Genomic DNA, 25,775 nt, shown 5'->3' with positions numbered 1-25,775 from the left:
TCACAATGTAATGTGTTTTATTCTAAAATGGCTTCAGAGCTGTTTAAACCAGTGGTTCCCAGGCTTGTTTTAAGGTGAACAACCATGGTATGTGTTATATGTGCACAGAGGTATGCAACACCACGTGCTATGTTTTAATTGTTTTAAATTCAGACATGAAAGAAATGAAAGAAAAACAAAAAGTTCTATGCATTCTGCACTGCTGGCACTACTGCTGAGCCTCCTGCCCCAATTCTCCTCCTTTCCTCAGCCTGGCTGGAAAATTCCTGGCAGTGGTTTGAAGAGTGAGCCTATTCCAACTCAGCTGGGTCTGGCTCCCTGCTGTAGGTGTTGTATCCTGTTGCATGGGATTTCAGGGCCACTCACATTTGGCAAGGTTGCCCTCCATCATGACAGAAGGGTGGACAGGACAAAACTGAGTGGTATAACCCTGAGCAGCTGATTGCAACATCACTCAATTTGGGAGCCTTGTCAGATGAGACTGGGGGGGAGGTAAACTGTCCCTTTTGCACCTGCCCTGACAGTCCGTGCTAAGGGGGAATGCTTCCAAGGCATGTATATGGTGAGGAATGACATGGAGTGAGGAGGGTGGCAATGATAAGCAACCTAACTAGGCCTTTCCCATGACCCACTTGTCGAGACCCAGCGTTTGGGAAAGACTGATTCATAACAGGCATATTTCAACTGGTTTAAGAGTATGATGAGACTTCATCCTCAGTCGTTATTTCAGGAACTAATGATATATTTGTGAAATGGCATAAGGAATAATGAAGCCCATCTTACCTGGACAATAGTACTTCTTAAAAAAAGGGGGAAATAAGAAAATAAATAAGGAAAAGGAGATGACAACAAGAAAGGATAACATTAAAATTGTCTGACTCTGTGTGTGTGTCTCAGAAGGTTTCTGGACAGTTGGTCTCTTTGCCAATCTTGTATTCGGTCCCCATAAATTATAGCAAATTTTGCTGCTGCTTCTTGGTTCTTCCTTTCCTTATCACTCTCCAGCTGCAAAAGTGGGACTTTCCTTATGTGTTCAGAATAAGGGTCCAATTTTTTCTTTTCTATGTTAATTAAAACCTTTGTCCACAAGGAGTCCTGTTGATTTCAGAGGCTTAATTTGCAGTTAAGTACCATCATGCATTCATAAATACCAGAGAACAGGGAGGGGGAAAGAAAGAGACTGGACATTTATGTTTAATACTACATTACAATCACAGAGAAGGTGGAATGTGCTTTCAGAGTTCATGATATGGTTGCCAGTTCTTTCCTAATCTGTTTTCCAGCTGATTGGTTGGCAATTATATATGATAAAATGCAGAAACAATATTTGTCTATTGTTCTCTTCTTGGTTTTGGTTCTTATTGATTGGCTGTGCAATGTTGTATCTGAACAGAGGATTAATCCTTTGGTAATTAGTACCACCACCTGTCAAATAAAGATCAGATGGTGCCTGTACTTATTTACCTTCTTGGATTTACTTTCAGATATTCTTTTTAATGATTTCTTATCTCACACTTGTTTGGTAACTACTTCTCTGAAAAAAGCTACACCATTCATATATTCTGTTACACAAATGAGAATCTGTGGATAAAACACAAAACATTGACACACTTAGTTTTACTGACACCTACTTCCCTTTTTAGTAGAATTGTGACAGCTTGTTTGAATGCTCCCAGATCAATGTCGTCCTTTCACAGACTCGGTCTGTGTTTTTCCAGGCTCCTGGCTTGCATGTTTTTTCTGCTGAGATCTTGGTTAATTGTGTGCAATTGTGTCTTAATTGTGTGAAATTGTGAAAAAGCATTTCAGCTTTTTAAAAAATTGTTTACTATAACATTTACTATAACGTTCACTCTTCAGAGTATATCCATACTCCTTTTTATTGCAGTCATGATTCTCTGATGGTGACTCTTGCCTTTTGGGATCCAAGAGTTTTCTGTTCTTGCGGGATATAATAATGTAGGCTTCAAAGTGTGGTCAGAGTTCCCATGATTAGAGTGCTGCCGATCTGTAGATTTTATATCCATTGGTATCCGCATCCATGGCTCATATTTACGGATATGAATGCAGATAAACATTTTCTATCTAGAAACCTGTAAATTTGCAGATATCTACTTTTATATACACAGGAATCCTCATCTATACATGTCAGTGCAGATATCCGCAGCTCATTTTTGCAGATACAGATGCGGATACACATTTTGTATCCACGCAGGTCTCTATCCAGGACCTTTGAGGAGGCTTTATGCCTTGCTAGTGTTCTTCATCAATGTACCATCACCTAAATAGCTGTCATTATCGGATTTGACTCTGCAGTTACAATTATACCATTCATTTCTCTCCATTGATGAATTCATTTGTATCCCATTCAAAGTAAGAGTAAAATCTTGGCTCCATTGAAGTTAGTAGAGATTTGCTATTGACTTCAGTGGGACCAGAATGTCACCCCAAGCATTTGATTTCATTATTTCTGGTTGTCTGCTGGTCTAGGAAACATGTTTCCAGAGGTTGATCCCTCATTGCAAAGTTTCAGGCTTTTTGTTTTATTCACGATAACAGTCTACAGAACCCTAGCGCAAGAGCTTTATTTTTAAACTTAGTGTAAGGAAATTTTCTGAGTTTAGTAAAACAGTCTATTTTTGCTAACCCAGGGAATCCTTAATAATTTATTCAACTGTAAGAACTGCTAAATGGATAAAACCTCATCAATCTGATAAACAGAATAAACTTAGTGTATTGAAAGAATACAGCTGTCTAATACATGGAAATAAGTGACCTTAATACTGTAAAATTGCGAGTATAATGCGCACCTATGTATAATGCGCACCCTGACTTTAGAATTTTAGCATAATGAAAAAAACTGAACTCCTATGTATAATGCACACCCCATTGTACAGGAGAAGGGAGGTAACCTGTTTCTGAAGTCCAGGATTTCTGAAATCTAACATGGCCTGCCCTGCTGCACCAGGAGCTGATCCACCAGCACCAAGCCCAGCCTCGCCCGCTTCCCACAGGCAGCCCTGGGCTGCAGGAGAGTGTGAGGGAGGGATGTACTGCTCCTACCTGCAGGCTCGCCTGGGAAATGTGCACACAGCGGACAGCTGCCCGCACACCGCGCCGAGCTCGCATCTGCCCCGGGGACTCCAAGGCGCAGCCTGAAGGAGCACTGCAGCAAGCCAGGGCGCTGCAGCTTGGCAGCGTCGCCGGCTCTTCGCCTTGTTCGGGAGCCTGGCGGGGCGGCGGCCCTTGCACTGTGCTGCAGAGGGAAAGTTTCTGCGTGGAGGAGAGGGGGAGTTTAAAACTTTAAAAAAATTGTTCCTATGTATAATGCCATGAGCCTAAAAAACCGGGGAAAAAAGTGCGCATTATACTCGTGATTTTACGATAAGTAAATGCTTTTTGATGAAGACATATTGTTCCATCCTGGACTTTCTTAATCTAAACTGCGTTCTTGAAAGATAAGGTGCATTAGGTAGCGACAGTATCACCTGAACCTTATCCACTACACTAATGGATGTTTAGACCACATCAATTTGATGTATTATTTTAGCTACGTAGTCCACGTATGTTACAATAATTCATTTTGTTTGAAGTATGAGCACCCTGTACTCCATCATTCAAGGAAGTATGGTACTTTTTTTTAAAATTTGAATTTGGGTTTTGGCATCCCAAAGCTAATCACTTTCTTACAGTTTGGCATAGCCTCTTCTCTAGTCACGTCAAACAGAATAAGCTGACAGTCTTGCACACATGAGCTACTTGATATACCAGCTGTCATTCTGAACTGCTGGGAAGTTCAGATGTGTTTTCCTCTGATAACAATCTTTGGAATTCAGTGACCTTAAATGTATCTAATGTATATGGTGAATAATTGTGTAAGCAGTCTTACGCAGAAGGGTTTTTAATGGTGCTTGCAAGGCAAAATTCTTTCTTCAGCTATACTTGTTAACTTTAGTGGGATTGTATGGGTATAATTGAGGGCCCAATTTGGCCCTTAATAATTCTGTAAATACATTTTTGTGTGTGATTGGGGTGGTGGTGGTGAGAGGAAGGCAATGTATGTGTAGGTCACAAAGTGTATGTATGTAAAATAATGTAGGTATATCATGAAAGATTAGATTATTCTTGAAGAAAGAATTTTAAACTTTGAATAAGTGTATTTGCACCAGTAAATTTGAATCATTTAGTATTTGGCAAAATTCCATTGAATGTTCATAACTAAAGCCATTAATGTTAGACATGTCTCTAAAGTTTATCTGAACAATTAGAGGCAATGCATTAATAGCAAAAATGATGTTGAGTTTTGTTTTCCTTTCTGTTGATATGTGAAGAGGACGTAAATTGTTTCACTGTCGTATAGTATCTTCCCTCCATGGACTCCAGAGAGGTTTACAAATACTGTTGGAGTCTTACCACAAACAGGTAAGTGTTATCCCTGGTTTACAGTGAAAAAAGGAAAAGGGACAGACTGCTCTTTCTGTGGCTTCAGCAACCATCTTAAGGTAGAAGATGTATGGTCAACTTTGCACAACACTTCTAAAATGGCCAAAAATGCTTTTTTAAATAAATAAAAATAAGTACTTAAGAAAACTATTCACTCTGTGGGATGACATGCAGAGCCTAACCCAAGATCTGTGAGTGACTCAAGTCTCATTAAAACCTTCAGTATATGGCTTAAGAAAGACTTTTGCTGGGTATAGACCTTGGATTTGCCTGTGCAGGAGTAAATATTGCTTTAAATGTCTGTCAATTAAATGAAGGCTGATTTTTATTTCAGTTTGCAGGAATGTAAATTAGCAAGTACTCTCTCAATCATTCTGAATAAAAGAATAACACAAGTGAAGCTTATGAAAGTCATGCACTTAGTCACACCTTGATGTGCCACTGTGGAACAATTGTCTAGCTGTTGTATCATTTCAGAATTGTTAAATTTGCTCTTCCCCTCCAAGAAGCCACTGAAGAAAACTGACTGAAGAACATACACTACCAAATATTTGAGTACAGTTGAATCCCACTTGCACTTAACCCTGCTGTAGTAAAACTTATGACAAGTGAATCTATATTTGTAGTGGTAAAAATATTTCTTCCCTGAAAAACGGTTCTACCAAATAATATTTAAAACTCCTTAATAGAAGCTGAGCATGTCTCTTGATAATGTGAACTCCTGGGAGGAACCATTGCTGGCATTTAGGATTCTTTCTGCCTAAATTCAAAAGGCATATCAAAAGGTTGTCTTTAACCTCTGATATTGATTCAGCAATATTAGGTCAGCTCATTAGATTATTCAGCAATTTGAGTCTAATATTCCCCTCCTTTCCTTGGTCCTTGTAATTCTGGCCAAAAGGCCAGAAACTTGGAGTCTGTATAAACGTACTACTGATGAGAACTGTATTCCCCTATGGGCAGCTGTTCCAAAGGTGTTTCTTCAACTCTGACAGATCTTTCACCTAAAAAATTGAAGTGGGGCTTATTCTTACTGACTTTCACTCGAATGTGCTCTTTGAGTATGTGTCATTGTCTATTAGAGCACGTGTGATGCATTCAGCTGGGTAAAACATGCTGATTTCAGTTCATGCATACCTTCCCCTCTCCCCCATTTTCCTATTTGCATGCATTTTGCATCCATAAAGCTTACTTTTAGGAATTTGGGTTTGAACTAATCCCAAATAGGGATGTGAACGACTAGTCAACTAGCCAATAAGCAAATGCTTATCGGCTAGTCAACACACTAGTCAACTAGTCGCTTCCCTCCTCCCCTGCCAGTTGCCTCTATCAGAAAGAGGCAGCATGGGGGGAAAGTGGAGGGGGTGCTTTAAAGTGGCAGTGCCGCATGGAGCCAGCTGGGGACTCCCCCGCTGAGTCTGGGCTCCATCTGGTGCCACTGCTTTGAAACACCATGTAGAGCTTGATGCTGGGCTCTCTCTGGCATTTCACAGTGGCAATGTTGCATGGAGCCTGGGGTCAGTTAAGCTAACAATGTTAGGAGTCATTAAGAAAGGGGATAGATAATAAGACTGCAGATATTGTTAATGCCACTTATAAATCCATAGCATACCAGCACCTTGACTGCTGCATACACTTCTGGTCACCTATCTCAGAAAAGGTACAAAGAAAGACAACAAAAAAGATTAAGTGTATGGAACTACTTCTGTATGAGAGGTTAAAAAGATTGGCACTGGTTAGCTTGGAAAAGAGATAACTGAGGGGAGATATGATAAGAGGTTTATAGATCTATAAATTCATGAATGGTGTGGAGAAGATAAGGAGACGTGAAGGGGTAAATAGCACAACAAGAATTATGGTTTGATTACCCATTGAAATGGATAGGCAGCAGGTTTAAAGCATAAGAAAGTACTTATTCACACAATCCCCAGTTATCCTATAGAATTCATTGCTATGGGATGTTGTGAAGGTCAAAAGTATAATTGTGTTTAAAAAAAGGAATTTGATATGTTAATAGAATATTAGAATGGGAAAGAACCTCAAAAAGTCACCAAGTCCAGTCCTTTGCACTCAGGGCAAGACCAACTACCATCTAGACCAGGCATGTCAAACTTGAAGCCTATTGAGGGCCGCACAAACAAAAACTGATAGCTTTCAGGGCCACCTACGGTTCTCAGATGGTTTGACCAAAAACAAAAAAATCTGTTAAGGGAAAAAAAAAAACATTTTAAGTGCTGGGCAGAAGACACCAGTACCGGATACGTGGCAATCCTAGGGCCACCAAAGAAAATGTACTTTGTCGGAAAGTCGTAGTTATTTATTATTATAGATTGTTTTAGCTATTTTATTACACATCAGATTATTGCATTATAAAAATTATTTGCTCCTATTCAATAATTTTAACATTTTACATAATACCTTAAATTTATATTTAAATAAAATATTTTTTAAATTTTGTATATGATACATAACTTGTTTGATTGAAATAAAAACAAGTATAGACCATGGTTAATCAAATCGAACAGGCTTCTGTGAAAATTTCAGATACTTTGTAAGTTTGAGATTTTGCATAAAGATATAATTATTCATGCAATTGCAAAAATTGACATTTATTGATATACAATAAGTATACATTTTGATTTTATTTGGGAATGCATAAATACCAACCAAAATATTAACAAAATAACCCCTTCCTCTCTGCTGAGCCAGGCCCCCCCAACCTAATGCCTCCGCACTCTCCCATAGCCAGGCACTCCCAGGTTCTCTGCCCCGTCCCCGCACAACCTAATACCTGGGTCCCGAAGTTGACGTTGCCGCCTGAGGCACTAGGGCAGCGTGAGCACAGCGGCCAGCTGTGAGAACCTGTTGGAGAGCCCAGCACAGAACGCCAAGCCGGCCATGAGCGCGAGCGCGGAGTAACCTGGCCCTCCATGAACAGTTACTGTGGCTCAGAGCGTCCCGGCCAGCTGTGAGCAGGCACTTGGCCATGTGCTCCGAGTAGCCAACAGGCTGCAATTCATTCTTTTATAAAAATGTTCTGGTGGGCTGCAAAAAATTTCTATTGGGCTGCATGTGGCCCTCCAAATGCAAGTTTGACATGCCTGATCTAGACCAAGGATGGGCAATAATTTCTAATGGGGGGGCGGGATTTCAAGATTTTGGTAAGTGGTCACTTCTGTGGAGGGTGTGCAGGGTCTGAGACAGCAGGTGGGGTGTAGAAGGGAACTTGAATTAGAGGACTGGCGTGCAGGAGGGAGTGTGGGATCTTGAGAGGGTATGTCTACACTAGCTCGGTAGTTCGAGCTAGGTAGGCATATGAGGGCAACTGGAGTTGCAAATGAAGCCCGGGATTTAAATATCCTGGGCTTCATTTGCATCTTCCTGGGTGCCGCCAGTTTTAAATCCTCCTTAGTCCGAACTCTGTGCCCGCGACTACACGCGGCACGGAGTAGGTAGTTCGAATTAGGATCTCTAATTCGAACTACCGGTACTCCTCATAAATCCCGGGCTTCATTTGCAACTCCGGTTGCCCTCATTTGCCTACCAAGCTCGAACTACGAGCTAGTGTAGACATACCCAGGGGGAGTTTGGGTGAAGGAGGGGGTTCTGATCTGGGACAGGGACTTGGAGAGGATTCTAGCTTAGGGAGGAGGATAAGAGGGAGTGCAGGGTGTAGGCTGGAGTTGTGACTTGGGAGAAGGGGGTGCAGAGAGTTTGGGCAGTGATGTGGGGCAGGAGAATGGGGTGCAGAGTCAGGGAGGGATATGGGTGCAGAAGGGGATTCTAACTTGGGGTAAGGATGTTGGAGGGGGTACAGGTCTGGGAGGAAGTTGTGACCTGGAGGAGGTGGGGGGAGGGGATAAAGAGGGTTTGGGTGGTGGCCTGGGGCAGGTAGTTGAGGGGAGTGAGGGTGTAGGATGCCAGAGACAGGCTCTGTGTGAGAGGCGCTTACCTATGCAGCTTTGCAGGAACCCTGCCTATGTGCTGGGTCGGCTGCGCCACGTGGCTCTGCTCCAGCACAGGGGGGAAGGCAGGAGGGAGTGAGGAGGCTTCATTTGCTTCCCCCTGCCTTCAGCAAAATTTCTTAGGTTCTGTTGGCCAGAAACTGGCCAATGGGAGCTGAGGGATTTTGCTGAGTGGCAGGGAGAGGGTGTGAAGCTTTCTCCTCCCTACCCAGGCTGCATAGCAGTTAGCAACCTGCTGTTTAAAGAGGCTGCAGCTGCTCTCTAGTAAGGGTGCTGGTGAGGCAGCTATGGGCCAGATCGAGCAGCTTAGCAGACTAGATCCAGCCCGCTAGCTGCCTCTTGCCCACTCCGATCTAGACTATCACTAACAGGTGTTTGTCTATCCTGCTCTTAAATATCTGCAATGATGGAGATTCCATCACTTCCTAGGCAGTTTTTCCTAGAACTTATCCCGGAAATGGTTCAGATTCATCCTTGTAGTTCTGTTGATTTCAACAGAGCTACTCGAGGGATAAAGTTGGCCTTGTATGTACATCTTTCAAGTGGGCATATTTACAGTAGCTTATTAGCAATGTGGCATCACATAGAGAAATGCACTGGGTTGAACTTCCTAATTAGCAAAGGGAAATAAAAGAATAAGGACCAGAGAAGCGAGTTAAGAGTATTGTTAACTTGGAGTCATGGTGCTTATTTAAATTAAAACTGTGCAACTCTTTAGCTCAGGCTGGCATCAGCGTTTTGGGATTTTTTTCTTTGTTTCCCGAGTATATAGAGAATTTCTGATAGAAATGTAGAAATCTTAGCTTTTTAATTTCTATTTCAAATTATTGGAAGGGACCTTGAAAGGTTATCAAGTCCAGTTCCCTGCATTCATGGCAGGACCAAGCACCATCTAGAACATCCATGACAGGTGTTTGTCTAACTTGCTCTTAAAAATCTCCAATGCTGTAGACTTCCTATGTAATTTATTCCAGTGCTTAACCACCCTGATAGTTAGAAAGTCTTTCCTAATGTCCAACCTAAATCTCCCTTGTGGCAATTAAAGCTTATTCCTTCTTGTCTTATCAGAGGCTAAGGAGAATAACTTTTCTCCTTTCCCCTTGTAACAAACTTCTTAGGTACTTAAATCTGTTATGTCTCCTCTCAGTCTTCTCTTTTCCAGACTAAACAACCCAATTCTTTCAATCTTCTCTCATAGGTTGTGTTTCCTAGACCTTTAATTATTTTTGTTGCTTTTTTCTGGATCTTCTCCAGTTTGTTCACATCTTTCCTGAAATGTGGTGCTAAGAACAGGACATTTGATGACTAATCAGCGCAGAATAGGGCAGAAGAATAACTTCTTGTGTCTTGTTTACAACACCCCTGTTAGTGCATCCCAGAATGATGGTTGCCTTTTTTGTAAGTGTGACGCTGTTGATTCGTATTTAGCTTGTGGTCCACTATGATTCCTAGATGCATTTCTGCAGTACTCCTTCCTAGATAGTCACTTTGCATTCTGTATGTGCAACTGATTGTTCCCTCCTAAGTGAAGAACTTGGCATTTGTCCTTGTTGAACTTCATCCTGTTTACCTCAGACCACGTCTCCAGTTTGTCCAGTTCATTTTGAATTATAATTTTCCAAAGCACTTGCTACCCTTCCCAGCTTGATATTGTCATGGAGGATAGAACCCCATGTACATCCTTAAGTCTCTGCCTGATTCTGGGACTGGATGAAAGGATAGATTACTTGATAAATGCCTTGCTCTGTTCCCTCCTAAGCATTTGGCATGGACGATTTTTTTTTAAAATATGCATTACTCAACTACTGTTGGATGATCATATATTGGGCTAGATGGATCATTGTATGACCCAATATGGCTGTTCTTAATTTTTTGTTATGCTGTAGATTATCCTTTTTCATGCAATGCATGGTTTATCTTTGCTATTCTGAGTGAAATGTATTTGACAGCAAATAATCACATCCTCCCTCCCAATCACTTATAATCTGTGTGCACATACAGATGCCCCAAAGTGAAAGTAAAATCTAAAAAATACTAAAAAATAAAAATCTCAAACATGATTGTAATCAGTCATGGACTTCATGACTGCCATGGAAAATCCTTATTCATATATTGAGGTTATGAATATTGCTTAGTTTATTGTTAAATATTCCTTTGTTTTACAGTAGTGCCCAGTGTCCCTTATCCAAGATTAAGTCTTTTCTGCTAGCTGCTGTATTTACCTCAGACTATGTCTCCAGTTTGTTCAGGTAATTTTGAATTATAATCTGATCCTCCAAAGCAGTTGCAACCCAAGCTTCTCAGTGTGAATATATTAGAAGTAAGACTCCCTTCTCCCCATGAATAGAACTGTGAAATAAGTAATCATTTTTTTAAAAGAAATTGTAATTGACATTTCATTTTGAGCTTGTGTCTATAGGTTGCCATCTTACTAAAAAAGCACTGCCACTGTTTAGAGTTGGAATGGGGGATGTGGCGTAAGACTGCTTTACCTTTTGTTGTTTCATTTGTTACAACTGTGACTCTGCATGGACTGCATCTGCTTCTTTTTGAGGTGTTGGCATTTCCAGTTTTAAGTGCCATGGCAGGTGTATGTTGCAGCCTTCGAGTGATAATACTGGTTCAACAATTAAAAGAAAAAGTTTGTTTTAAAAAGTAAATGTTTTATTAAATTATTAACCACTAGAATTGATGAATTACCCTCATCTTTATTCACCCTCTCCCTCTTGAATATTTATATACTAAATGAGAAATATACATAGCCAGGGGCGGATATAGGGCAGGGCAAGCGGGGCGGCTGCCCTGGGCCCCGCGCTTCAAGAAGCCCTGCGCGTGGCGCCACCGCGCATGTGCCATGGCAAAGGGGGGCCCCGTGAAATTGTGCTGCCCTGGGCCCCGCGAAATGGTCATCTGCCCCTGTACATAGCATTGATACGGGATTGTGATGTGTTTGGTTCCTGCTGTGTATGTGTTTTTTTTTTAACTTCTAGCTTTTATGTTCTTGATTTATGACACACTTACTAGCTGGACAGCTAGCAAAAGATGAGAGAGAGGAGTAACCCTTGCATGCAGCCTTGTCCTATTTATATTACTTTCAGCTACTGGGAAAATGGGGTGCTGGGATTTCTACCACTATATATTGTTCCTAAACCCAGCTTAACAGTTTCATCTTTCATATGCACTTGTGGCTGACAGGTGCATTATAAGATTGCCTTCTAGCAACTGGAATGTAAAGGGAGCTTTCTGTCTCCTCTTCTCTTTCTAGAACTCCTGCCAGATGTGTCTATTGATGTTAACATCATCTTTCCACAGCCTCCTGTTGGTGGTGAGCAGTGTTGGGGGTTGGAGGCAGGTTTCCATTTTTCTTTCCCTCCCCAATTTCTATTTTTTGAATGTTAGAGGTCTTGCCCTCCAACAGCTCTGTTTTCTGCCTCACCTGCTCTCTAGAGCTTTCTGCAACAGCTTTCCCAAACAGAAACAACATTAAATTGATAAAAACTGGAAGTTTTATGGTTACCCAAAATATTTTGCATAGCAGCTCTGAAATTTCCCAAAATCTTGTTAATCTTGCTCTGTAGATCTGTCTAGCTGTCTGCAGATTCAGGAAGATGGCACTGAACTTTGTTTACAGTAAGCTTCCATATGGAGGATGCACGAAGGGTAATGCATTTAAAAAAAAAAGAAAAGAAAGCTCAACTGCTGCCATCATTAATGACTTAGATCCCCACACTTAGTCTTGTATTTTGTAAGCGGATTTTTCAGTCTCTCCTGTTAATAGTAGCATTAATTTAATATGAATATATGAATCTGTAAACCCTTTTATTATTAAATCAGTGCTGTGCAGTACAGAGATTTCTCTTTAGTAGCTCTTGGACTCACCTTATCTGACCTTACTTGGTGAGGCTATTAACTCTTGAAGCTAAGATTACTATGCACAGCTCTGCCTCCTGCACTATGCACTTGTACTTGCACTGTGTTTTTTCATGACCTGCATTGTGTGCGCAATGGCCTGCCTTCCTCGCTTTTATGAAGCGTATGAGAAAATCACATACAAAATATACTTCCCTTATGCAGAGTGCAAATATGTCATCCATTTGATCAAATCCAATGTATACTGGAATACTCAAATGCTTTTCATTGATTTCTATTTTCCTGGCTTATTTTAATTTTTTTCTTGCTGCAGAAGAGGTTTAAGAAAAAATTGCAAGAATCTTTCTCTAGTAATGAATTGTCTGCCTATAACAGGTGGCAATTGTATCAATATTTTAAGCCTACTACTGGCAGTGTTAAATGCTGGCTGGCTAAGACACTAGAATGTCTGCTAACTTTTACCATTAGATGTGTTTGAAAGGTAGAATGTGGGATGACTGGCAGGATGGGGTATTTGTCGGAAAACAGAAGAGAAGACCAAGAACACAAAAAGAAACAAGGCAGGGAGTTTGGGTGCTTTCTTGCCAATAAGAAAATAAGTACTGCCAAAAATCGACATCAGGAAATTGAAAAGGAGAGAAGGATTTTGTGGCAGAAGGTTAAAAAAAATTGGGGCATGAAGCTTCTTAAAACTTTGACTCCTATTTTTTTGTCACTGGAGAGATACTGCCCCACTTACTCACATTCTTAAAATAAACTCTGTCAGTCAGAGACTCTGAAATACCAACCTCGGTTCATGCTTCATGTGGCATGTTTGTTTCGTTAGAAACGTTTAGAAGACAATGCTGCTGTTTTTTTATGCTGTGTGAATAATATACTTTCCCTACTGCAAATAGCAGCTAGTTTTCCGGCAGATACCTTTTATGGTGCATTTAGGTTTTAATGCTTCCTTAATCATTTCCTTTGTTGCAGCTTAAAAAGGCAAAGCACAGCATACTGCTAAGTTTCTAGGCAGCTGAGCTGACTGTTCAGAAGGGAATTTCTTTCCAAGATCCTGGTGTGAGTGAGAAATGCTTTCTGATCTTACCTCTGAAATTTTGGCCTATTTTAGATCTTAAATCTGTTTTGAGACTGGTTCAAAGTACCTTAAGTTTATTGGTTTTAGCCAGTGCACTTTTTGATGTCAGAAGAAAACAATTTCAACTAGAATTCACTGCAAAAAATTAAAGTCTAACAGATAACCCAGTGTCAGTGGACAAAATGTTGCATGCTGGTCAAATTCTGCAGATTTTCGGTTTACAAAGAACCAAGCAAAGTTTTAGTAATCAAGAAGAAAGTTCTGAAGCACTTTAAGCAGCAAATAAAGGATTGGCTTTCTTCATGATGACAGTTTTTTCCTGTGTTGCTGGGTTTATTGATGGACATTTTTTATCAGGAGATACTCTTTGCTGGAGTGTGGCAGCAATCACCATAAGTTCTCTATCTATATGAGAGCCATATGTTTTGCTCGTCTGTGAAATTGACAATGATGATAGCAGCCAATATCATATGGTATCCATCTCTTCATGAAAGTTACTAATTTATGAACTTTTTCGACAGGGCTCTGAACAAAATAAGTCAGACTACCTCAGGCCCTCTAATTTCCTGTCTTGATAAACTGGGAAAAGAGCCATTTGTTGTCCTCTCACTTGTCCATATATGGATAAATCTTCTGCCTCGCTTGAGTAGAAGCAGTATTTTTTCAGAAAAGCATAGACTGTTACAGAGTTTTGGAAAGTGTGGGGTTTGTAAGCAGAGGTCCAGCTTAAAACAATGGGCTATTAGATGTTCAAAACAGAGTGGATTGAAGTTTGTAGTCTGAGATTGTTTTGAAGAATTGCTGCTGTAAATGACTCCCATAAATATGTTTACTCTGACCCTAGTTATTTGGCAGGTTTTTATTTTGAGGAAAATCAACATTGCCACTGGTACAGATGGGACCTGTGGATTTCCAAAAAATCTTTCTTAAGGGTAGGAAATATTTGGGTAAAAGTTCAGTTTGGTACTTTATCATAAAGTTGAAAGTATAAAACAAAAATCTACTTCCGGATGTCTGCCTTAAGCTATGTCTAGCTCAGTGCTACACTTAACTTTTTCAGAAGGTTTCAGAGTGGTAGCCGTGTTAGTCTGTAACTTTTAAAAATGTGTGTGTGTGTGTGTGTGTGTGTGTTTAGTATCATGAGCTTTCGTAGGCAAAACTACGTCTTAAGATGAGCTAGAGTGGAGTCTCTAGACTAGTCCTTTAAATAATAGAACCCTTTAAATAATAATGCTAGATGTGGTTAGTCTTGAGGACAAAGTTATATGAATATTCTAATTTCCTTTATTAAACACCTCTGCTGCATCTAAAAGGTATCTCCTCAGAGTGGCTGACAGAGAAAGCACCTGTCTCTCCTTTTTTGGGGATACTTAGTCTAATCGGAAACAGAATGTCAGGAGTCTGAAAAGCACACATTCTCCTTTTGGAACTGGTCTAGATGCTGAACTCAGTTACGTTGGTCTACAGCCAGAGTAACTTCAACAAAGTAACTCGAAATTTAAACTGGAGAAATCACAATCTGAATCTGTCCTTCTATCCAGATCTTCAGAAGTATCTGCTGTACAAATAAATAGTTCTGGCTTTGCTTTCCCCTAACCTTTTTTCTGGTCATGTCACTGGACGTGGATTACCCTTCCAAACAGAAAGTGCTCATAAAGCAGCCATTTAAGGGAGCAAACTGATGTTAAAGCAACATAAGGATCTCTTGCTCAAAGGAGTTTATTGCATCAATTTAAAGCTACTGGCCTAAGAAGCAAAAGGCTATTTCAGAGATCCATAGTTAGGTTTTCTAGTTGTCCTTGCATAATGCCACCACCAGGGCATTGAAACATCTTGTATTGTTTTAAAAAATAAATTTGACAGCGCATACTCTGCTAGGGTCTATTCTAGTTTAATTTGAATAGCAACAAAAGATATGACTAAAATTAGTCTTTCTCTTATTCTGTGAGAATCCCTTCCAGTATTAGAATGTGATTTCTTAAGGAAGAGAGGGATAATGCACATTCTGTCCCACTCCAACCTGACCATATCCTCACCCCGTATAGCGCTACTGGATTCCTGCCTTCTTCCCCTGGTGAATGCCTGCCAGGTGCAATACTAAATAGTTATTGCATTTCTTCTAAATAAATTTTCAAAGTACTGAACTATTAGACAGTGCTTTTGTGTGCTTAGAAAGCAATGTATAGAGGAAACTGGGAAAGCAATGCAGACCAAAAACAAAGTTGAAATAACTTAAGGAGCTTGAAAACTTGCCTTTCTAGTCATTAACCAGGAATTACAAGGACAGTGTCATATGGTGCTTCGTTTAGGCTCCAAATGTACGTTTTTGTTAATAAAAAGGTAATGTGCTCATGAAATCTAATTTCTAGATGTTTTAATTTTTTAAAATATAATTTCAGGGAAATTAATATTTGTTTTTAATGTAACCATTCCTTTCGGATTTGTGCTGTTGTTGCCTGTGAACAAGAAAGTGGAAGTGACCAAGGGTATCATTATCCAGGGTAAATAAAATGCAGAGAATGAACAACAAAATTAATAGAATTTTAAAAAGCTAAAATTTAATTCCTGTCTGTTTTGGTTAGTATTTTAACTGTTTTGCAGTTATTTGCAAAACATGTACACATTTTGCTCTTGACTTTCAATGGCAATTTATGGTTCCAATCCTGCAAAAGGATCAGGATGTGATTATGCTCACTGGAGTCCTATTAAAGTATTGCAAGTAAGTGTTGAATTTTGGATGCACGCTGATCGATCTCTTTGTAGAATTTTGGCCTAATATTGTAACTTATTGAGTTACGTAACTACAATTATTGAGGTTCAGAGTTTATCTTATCTCATTCACCCGATGATATCTACTTACTTTCATCACAGATTCAAAATCTTGCTTTGTGTGTCACTCATGAATGAAATCCCAGACATCTGTCATCCCGAGAATATTAAAATACACAGTTTTGGTTACGTGGGTTGTACAAACTTGTTTAGGAAACTGACACAATAAAAATGGTTAGATAAGTATTAAGTTTAATAATTTGTTTAAAATCTTATGTATTTTTATAAGGTTCTGATATTTCATTATGCAGTACTTTTATTCGTTAAATGGCACGTGCATTTTTGTTCGGTAATTGTGATTTGTATTCACCAAACATGCTGATTATATTTAGCTGCTTTTGTATTTACAGTACATAATAAAAAGTTGATTTTGTTCTGTGCATTTGTAGGATTTGTGAATGTCTTCAACAGTAAGCTACCCATGAAAGGAATGTGAATGACTTTGGACAGAGTGCAAAGTTGGATTCAGATTCAGCAAATGAGCCAGCCATGTGTGTGCCTGAAAAGATAATTGAGATAGCACTTGAAACACAATTCTAATTTGTATGTTTAAAGTAGTGATTACAGTATTACAATATTTATAAGCTATGTGGTAAAATTGCACAGGAGGTTTACTGCATAGAACTATGAAAGAGCCATGTTAAATAATAATTTCAGGTAGGCAGGTCAGTACGTATATACAGGCAGTCCCCGGGTTACGTACAAGATAGGGACTGTAGGTTTGTTCTTAAGTTGAATCTGTATGTAAGTCGGAACTGGCATCAGTTTCAACAGCAGCTGAATCTGGACACCAGTTCCGACTTGCATACAGATTCAACTTAAGAACCCCAGGCATCCCCAAGTCAGCTGCTGCTGAAACTGATCAGCAGCTGATTCCAGGAAGCCAGGGGCAGAGCAACTCTGCCTCGGGCTTCCTGTAGTCAGCTGCTGGTCAGTTTCAGCAGCAGCTGACTTGGGGACGCCTGGGGCAGAGCAGCTCGGGTGCTGCTGGGTTGGTCCAGTAGCGCGGCCGCTCCTCGGCGCTACTGGACCAACCCAGCAGCACCCCATCTGCTCTGCCCCAGGCGTCCTGATTCAGCCACTGCTGAAACTGATCAGCAGCGGCTGAATCAGGACTCCTGGGGCAGAGCAGCTGGGGTGCTGCCAGGGTGGTCCAGTAGCGCCAAGGAGCGGTGCTGCGGGACCAATCGGCAGCGCCCCACCTGCTCTACCACAGGCCCCAGACTTTGCTCCACATCTCCCTGGTCTGCTGGGGGGGGGGGAGCACTAGCTGCGGCCCCCCCCCCCCCCCCCAGCAGACCAGGGAGACGCGGAGCAAAGCGGTGGAGGACCCGGGGCCGGACCCACGGCGTTTCCAGATCAGCGCCGCGGGTCCGGCCCGGGTCCTCCGCCGCTTTGCTCCGCGTCTCCCTGGTCTGCTGGCTCCCCCAGCAGACCAGGGAGACGGGGAGCAGCTTTTCTCGCCCCGGAGGAGGCGGGCGGCGGGACCAGGCGTCCCGCCGCTCCAGTTCTCTGGGGCGAGAAAATCCCCGTTCGTAACTGCAGATCCGACGTAAGTTGGATCCGCATAACTTGGGGACTGCCTGTACTCAGTATGACAGCTGTTATGCAAAGAAAGCAGCGTTTATCTTAAAAATTGCTACAGTCTGATATGTGGTGTCAATACTCCGTTAAACGTCGTTTTAATGTTATTTAGTTGTCCAGAAAATGTTTTAAAAATATGCAAAATACCGTAAAAGACACAGGCCTGATCAAGTCAGCAATAAAACTTATGTTGACTACAAGGGGACTAGTGGAGCCTCAATTACTTAGTAAATAAGAACTGGGTGGAATCTTACCTGTCTTGTTGGGATTTATTTCTTAATGTATAAATAGAAACATTCTTAATAGTTTTGATGAAAAAGACTACTTTAGAAGGCATATTAGTAACTTCTGGGCATGTTTTGTAATTAATTTAATTCTACTCCTAAACAATGCAGATATACTATTCCCCTTCTTTCTTACTTAATGGCTGCAGATGCAAGCCATTCTCCTGTCTGTGAAGTAACGGGTAACCAACCCTAGCTGTAGTGATTTGTAGGGGTATGACAGCACTGATCAGAAATGGTTCTCTGTGTTAGGTGTTTCACTGAGCAGCATAATAATAATCCCTGGCATAAATTATACTTTTTGAGAGACTGTATGGGTAGTAGAATTTTTCCAGAGGAAAAGCTATACTTGTAATTCAGTGATATACAGCAATCACATTCAGTAAATGAATGCAATGATGAATAATTTTATTCTAAACTCACTATGTCTAAAACATTTGTTAAAGGTTGGTAATACCACTGTTGTGACAGTAATCATTCCTTAGTTTTGGACTTCGGTGTCAGGATTTTGTGAATCCAGTAATCCTTATGTGATACACTTTGCTTCAGAGTTTTATGGTACAAGCTAGGTTTATGTTGCCAGGTAGGCAAATTTATAGTAGTCACAGACAGTCTTTCACCTTAACAAGCTAAGCTACCTTGTTAATAAACTTTTTTCAGCAATGATGGTACTATTACAGTTCATGTAGAGGTCAACTCTTCTGTAGAAATGGTGTCTGTGCTAACAGCATCTGATGTGCTTTCATAATTCTTATTCTTCTAGATAATGATACCCACGGCACACAGTTGCTGTTTATTTACGTGTTTATTTAACGATAATTCAGCCTTCTCAGATTTTTTTCAAATAATATTTTAAAAAACTGAAAAATCAAAGCAATTCCATTATTTGCAACTGTAAGAGATCCTCACTTCATTTGTGAATGAGGGGAAATGGTAGGTATGCCAGGCGCAGGAGTTAAGGGTATTGTAAGGCTTTGCTTAATAACCAGGATTGTAAAGTACATAGAAGTATTAGCAGAAATCAGTGGACTACTGGAGCAGAATATGTGAATTTGTGGCTTCCAAAACAGTGCATCTTCCATAAGGCTAAAGCGTATTTTCATAAGGAGCAGGAGCATACGTTTTTTCTGTTACCTGTCTGGAGCTGTGAATATTGCAGAAGGCTCAGCCAGATTTGGGAACTTGTGAAATTTAGGCACAACATTTAGAAAGGTAAAGGACAAGTGTTGACTAAGTTCTGTAAGTGTTCAGTGGGTGATTTTCTGCTGGTTATAACGTAGACATGTTGGCTGTGTCTAGACTGGCCAGTTTTTCCAGAAAATCAGCTGCTTTTCCAGAAAAACTTGCCAGCTGTCTACACTGGCTGCTTGAATTTCCGCAAAAGCACTGACTTCCTACTGTAAGAAATCAGTGCTTCTTGCGGAAATGCTATGCTGCTCCCATTCAGGCAAAAGTCCTTTTGCACAAAACTTTTGCGCAAAAAAGCCAGTGTAGACAGCTGAGATTGGTTTTCCGCAAAAAAGCCCCGATCGCGAAAATGGCGATCGGGGCTTTTTTGCGGAAAAGCACGTCTAGATTGGCATGGACGCTTTTCCGCAAAAAGTGCTTTTGCGGAAAAGCGTCCGTGCCAATCTAGACGCTCTGTTCCGAAAATGCTTTTAACAGAAAACTTTTCCGTTAAAAGCATTTTAGGAAAATCATGCCAGTCTAGACGTAGCCGTTTAGTCAGATCTGCACTAGGAATGTAAAAGAATAGTCAAATAGTCAACTATTCGCATCCTCCCCCCCCCGGGGGGGGGGGGGGGGGAGCAGGAGCCAGCTTAAAAGCCAGTTCCTCCCAGCACCGTCTTCACGGTGTGGGGCAGAGGGCAGACAGGCAAGGCAGAGGCTCAGTGGGGAACCCAGTGCAAGCAGGGCTTGAAGCTGTCCCCGCTTGCACTGAATCCCGACTGGTGCAGCCTTTGAAATGTAAAGGCAGAGGCGCAGCAATGGGGACTGCTTCAGTCCCCTCTTGTACTGAATTGCCTGCCTTGCCTCTGTCTTTGAAATGTAGCAAGAGCCACCCACCAGCTTGAGCTTGGATTCCCTGCAGATGGTCTTCTGCCTTGCATCAGTCTCTGTCTACAGGGAGCTCAGACCCCGGTGGACAGAGGCTGCCGCCGCCTTTGTATCAGAGGCAGCAGCACAGGGTGGCAGGTAGCCAGTCTGCGCGGGGAGCTGATGTTTAAAATGGCTCCCCTCACAGTTCGGCTCCCGCCTGGCACCCCATGATGCTGTCCCTGATATAGAGGCAGCAGTGCAGGGTGGAAGGGGCTCCCCGGGAGTGGGGCTGGGAGCAATTGGCTGCTGCCCTGCCCCCAGGGACTATCAAATAGTCATGTAACTTCTAAGATTTCATGCGGTTACATGACTATTCGATTACATGACATCTAACATCCCTAGTATAATTTGTGAGGTTTTATTATACAGGCAGTCCCTGACTTATGTGGATCTGACTTACGTCGGATACCTACATACGAATGGGGCTTTTCTCGCCGCGGAGGACGCGGGCGGCGGGACCGCCCAGACGCGCCGCGGTCCCGCCGCCCGCGTCCTCCGCGGCGAGAAAAGCTGCTCCACGTCTCCCTGGTCTGCTGGGGGGGCGGGGCGCACTAGCTGCGCCCCTCTCCGAGCAGGGAGCCTCCCCCCAGCAGACCAGGCTTTTCTCGCTGTGGAGGACGCGGGCAGTCTCGCCGCCTGCGTCCTCTGCGGCGAGAAAAGCCGCTCCGCGTCTCCCTGGTCTGCTGCCCCCCCCCCAGTAGACCAGGGAGACGTGGAGCAAAGCCGCGGCGAGAAAAGCCACTCCGCGTCTCCCTTTGATCCGCGTCTCCCTTTGCCCAGCAGACCAGGGGACAGGGGGCGGCTTTTCTTGTCGCGGGGGATAGGGGCGGCGGGACTGCCCGCGTCCTCCGCGGCGAGAAAAGCCTGGTCTGCTTGGGGGGGGCGCACTAGCTGGGGTGCACGAGCTTTTCTGCCTCGGGCCTCCTGTAGTCAGCCGCTGGTCAGTTTCAGCAGCGGCTGACTTGAGGACGCCTGGGGCAAAGAAGCTGGGGTGCTGCCGGGTTGGTCCAGTAGCCCCGAGGAGCGGTGCTGCGGGACCAACCCGGCAGCACCCCAGCTGCTTTGTCCCAGGTGTCCAGATTCAGCTGCTGCTGAAACTGATCAGCGGCTGATTCCAGGAAGCCCGGGGCAGAGCAGCTCTGCCTCTGGCTTCCTGTAGTCAGCTGCTGGTCAGTTTCAACAGCGGCTGAATCTGGACGCCAGTTCCGACTTACATACAAATTCAACTTAAGAACAAACCTACAGTCCCTATCTCGTACGTAACCCGGGGACTGCCTGTATATTTGAATGTTTGCCTTGTGGTCTAGCAGTAGTTATTTGTAATATTATTTGAGTTTGATGCCTGGTGTTCATATTTACTCCCCAGAATTTAATAATTGTTCCATTTTATTGTAAAGCTAGTTGGTAGCTGGACCACTATGAGCTATGTCAGGTTTCTCAGCTAGGAAAAGTTAAGCATGGCCCGTTTGTGGATAGAGAGTGGCAATTTTTTAAGTGGAAGAATCCTGTGAAATGTGTATCTTTTCTACATTACACTTTAGCTGTGGTATTGTCTCCTGCAGGATCTTTTTGTAGTTTTGTTTCTATTCCTGCTACTCTTGTGAAGTGCTTTATGTTTGAGTTCTCAATATGGAAGTCACACTGCCAAAGCATGTTGCAAACAGGTATCCAGAAGTTCTGTCAAACCTGTCCTTTCCATACCATTATATGGAAGGATGCTGTCAGCTAGGTCCAATCGGGGTGGAGAAATACCAACCTGTGAGCTGGTTCCGGTCCACCGGGGTTAGCTCCTGGTTGGCCCCCACCATTATATTTACCTGCAAGGTCTCAGGTACTTGTGATAGCAGCCCCTGTTGACCCTGAATTGCCATAGTTTCCTGGTTCGAGCTGCTTCCTGCTGCTCCCATTGACTGGGAATGGTGATCTGCGGCCAACAGAAATGATCAGTGGTACCTGCCTCCATGAAAGGAAATATAGCAGCAGTGGTCTGGCAGGGGCTAACCTGGTGAACTGCTGCCATGTTATTGTCCACCCCTGAACTAGAGCTAGGAGGCATGGAAAAAGTTGTTCTGATATGGAAATGGGAATCACACTAGGGAAAAATTTGAGAAACACTGAACTAACATGATTGGTGCTATGAAAAATAACATGCCAAAAAAGTTGATTCATCTTTAAGGTTGCAATTCTACACTCACTAAATTTTGCTTCCTAGAAAAACCTGACCTCTGTCCCCCTTTCATATACACATATAGTAAGGTCTTTCATTACATAATCACAGAGCAGTAAGCAATGTGACGTATATTACCCAAGCTAAGAGAAATGTGACACACAAATCAATGGCATGGCTAGTGAAAAGAAAATTAAATTAGCTTTAGTCATCTCAGATAACACTGTAAGCACAATGAAAGTTTTTGTAAGTTTATGACACTGAGTCTTGCAGTGCCCCCTATTAAACATTTATTTTACAGTCACCTGGTACTGAGAAGTAGCTGAGAGTCCCCTGGGTGGGAAAGGGAGGAGACACTGATGTCACAGTGGCCTTAAGAGAGAGTTCTAGGAAGAGTCAGTTGGTCAATGAGAGGGAGACCCGTCTGTTGGGCAGGGCCCTGTCTGTGTGTCTGTCACTCAGCCAAGGTCTTGGCATCTGTTTGTCCCGACCCATATCCCACACTAAGTAAGACGCCCATTATCTGATGATTCCCTGCGCTTTGCCAGCCCAGTCACAAGCAGCACTGGGCCCCAGACACGCAGCGCGAGTGCATCGACGACACCAATGAGAAGAGGGGCAAGATGGACAAGCCTGGCATGTTCAAAACACCAGAGCCACCTGCTGCAGTATGTAAGAGGGACCAGAAAACCAAAAACCAGAGCATATATAAAATGGCTGGAAAACACTTTGGTGAGGCGATGCATTTGTGTCCCATACTATGGCGTGGGAGCAGAGAGGTGGTGGCATGTGAGAGAGGAGGGGGCATATTTGTTGTAATGGTGGAAAATAATAATAGGTACAACAAAGAAACTGAGCTTCAGAAATCAAATTTGAATATTTCAGCCTCACATGGTTTTGTTGCCGAGATGGGCAGGGCATAATGGGAAGTAGTTTCACAAGTGTGAGTGTGGGGTTTTTTTTTTGTATTAATTAACACATTTGTATTCTGTATATAGAGGCCGCAAAACCCGTGTTGGCTAAACAGCTAGCTGGAGGGACAGACCTTATTGTTCAAGTCAGATAACATACCTTTTTTCCATGTTCTGTCTCAAAAGCTCCCCATGTCTATTATATTTCCATGTCCTTACTTATTTCCTCAGATGGCCCAGTTGATAGTTTTCAGATGTTTTATGTCATTTTTTTAAAATGTCTTCCTAAGAGACTATTTTATTGACAGAGCTAAAGTTTAATTTCCTTTTTTGTAACTAGGCCCTCGCCAGCAGGGTTTGCAGAGGCACTCCACCCTGTAATTACTGCTGAAGGAGGCTGATCTACAGAAAATGGAAGGGTGACAAAGAAGCTGTCAGAAAGGTTTTGCAGGAGCCTGGAAGGTGCAAGAGATAGTTGCTGAACTGAGAATACTGGACCTGGGGGGAGGAGGCTGGGAGAAGCAAGGCACCTGCCAGCCTTATCAGAAAGCAGCAGCGAAAGGTTAGATGCATTAAGTGAAAGGAGGGAAGCAGAGCCACATGAACCCTGTTAGAAGGTGAGGTGGTTTGCCACATTTAAGGAGAGTGATGCAGCTGTCTTGCTCCATTGGAAGGATGGGATATCAGCTTCTCACCAGGATTGAGAAGGGGTGAATTACAAAGGAGGAAAAATTCAATTAGAATGGATGTGGCCCATTCCTGACAGAAGGTGTGACTGAGTTGTCTTTCCTGTCACTGGTCTTCAGCATAGTTATATAATGCCCATTGTTGCATATGTATATATTCTTGCCAAACTGAAGTTTCCACGCCATGCATCTGACAAAGTGGGTTTTTGGCCATGAAAGCTTATGCCCAAATAAATGTTAGTCATTGTTTTTGCTGAAACAGACTAATGCAGCTACCCCTCTGAAACAATGGCACTTTTGTGTTTTTATGTCTGATTTTGTAAGCATGAAGTTTTTAAGTGAGGTGAAACTTGTGGGTACACAAGACAAAGGTGGTCTGGAAAGGTTGAGAGCCTCTATTATAGAACTTATTCCAATTCTCCTGCTACTTCCATAAAAAAACTTGAAAAACTTGGCAGCAATAAAATTCTCTAATGTTCACCCTTCATTATGGGCTGTAAAATAAAAGCACCTTTGTGTTGGCTGTTCAGGAAGGTAGCAACATAATTCCTTTTTGACAGAATTGTCTGATCCAGAGAGTATTGTGCATAGTTCCTTTTAAATTGCCTCCCTCCCAAACATGCGCTTCCTGCTTTATGAAAATACCTCTTTCTTTGCTGGGCTTCACTTCTCAGGCACATGACTAATAAAAAGAAAAACACAATCAGATGAAATCCATGAAATGAAGCTCTGGATCATTATTTTAATTGCCTTGATTCAATATACCTGATAATTGAGGGGATCTTTTAACAAAATTTTTCCCTTTCACCAAGATTTTGTTTATTGATATTGATGTCTAGACTTCAGACCTCCCCCCTCATTTTACCTTAACCTGCTGTATTGTAATGGATTTCTACAAACGGTATGCAATATAAAACAGCCAGATGGAAAATGGGAGGAGGTTATTTTTTAAAAAAAGGCATAGTTTGCCAGGCCAAATGAAAAGTAAATGTTAACGCTTTCACCAGGATGTTATGTCTGAGGTTTCCTAATATTTTCACTTGCTCAAGTGCTGTACACACACTCTGCAGAAGAATAGAAAGCTTGTTCTTTTTCCTTTAAAAAAAAAAAAAAAAACTTAAAAGGAATTTGTTCAGGTCATCACAATCCAAAATTTTTAAATGCACTCATGGCCTTGGATCAAGAAAAAATTATCAGTCCCATCTGCTAGCAGTACAGATAAAACTCCAGCTTGTTACTGGGAGACTTATACATAACTCCTCTTAGGGTACGTCTAGACTGCATGTAGATTAGGCTACCCGGCATAGGAAAATGAAGCGGTGATTTAAATAATCACTGCTTCATTTAAATTTAAATGGCTGCCGCGCTGAGCCGATCAGCTGTTTGTCGGCTCAGCATGGAAGTCTGGACGCTTCGCGGTCGACATCAAAGGCATTTGTCGACCTCCCAGGTATGTCTCCTGGGATGAGGTTTACCTGGGAGGTCGACAAATGCCTTTGATGTCGACCGCGGCGCGTCCAGACTTCCATGCTGAGCTGATCGGCTCAGTGCGGCAGCCATTTAAATTTAAATGAAGCAGTGATTATTTAAATCACCGCTTCATTTTCCTATGCCTGGTAGCCTAATCTACATGCCTCTGTTGTGCTTCTAATGTGATACTGCGTATTGATAGTGCAGGTGAGAATGTGTGATTCTGAACCAGAGAAGACAGAGATGTGCTACCTCTACTTGAGTTACCATACTAAAAATAGGATCGTGAATATTGCAGCAGGCTTGCATTCAGGTGGCTAGCCTTTGCCACTGTCTGTGCCACAATGTTCACATGCTCCCAGTTGCAATATAGGCATACTGTAATGTT

At 42.2% G+C, this 25,775-nt stretch overlaps 1 protein-coding gene across 3 annotated transcripts in view; it reads left to right on the top strand.

Annotated features, from left to right (window-relative positions):
* Positions 1-25,775, top strand: part of PDE10A (phosphodiesterase 10A) — a 271,962-nt gene that overhangs the window by 19,450 nt on the left and 226,737 nt on the right. Inside the window, exon 1 of one of the 3 annotated variants that reach the window (XM_025179481.3) lies at positions 21,314-23,052. The exons of the other annotated variants lie outside the window; for them this stretch is intronic. Within the exon in view, the coding sequence (XP_025035266.1) occupies positions 22,944-23,052 (109 nt within the window). The 5' untranslated portion in view covers positions 21,314-22,943. Of the gene's footprint in view, positions 1-21,313; positions 23,053-25,775 lie in introns of those variants that run through there. 3 annotated transcript variants of the gene reach the window in all.

The sequence above is a fragment of the Pelodiscus sinensis genome, chromosome 3 (assembly GCF_052426305.1).
Source record: "Pelodiscus sinensis isolate ZL-2025 chromosome 3, ASM5242630v1, whole genome shotgun sequence".
NCBI classification, from domain to species: domain Eukaryota; kingdom Metazoa; phylum Chordata; order Testudines; family Trionychidae; genus Pelodiscus; species Pelodiscus sinensis.
This window is presented reverse-complemented; position numbering and strand designations above follow the sequence as displayed.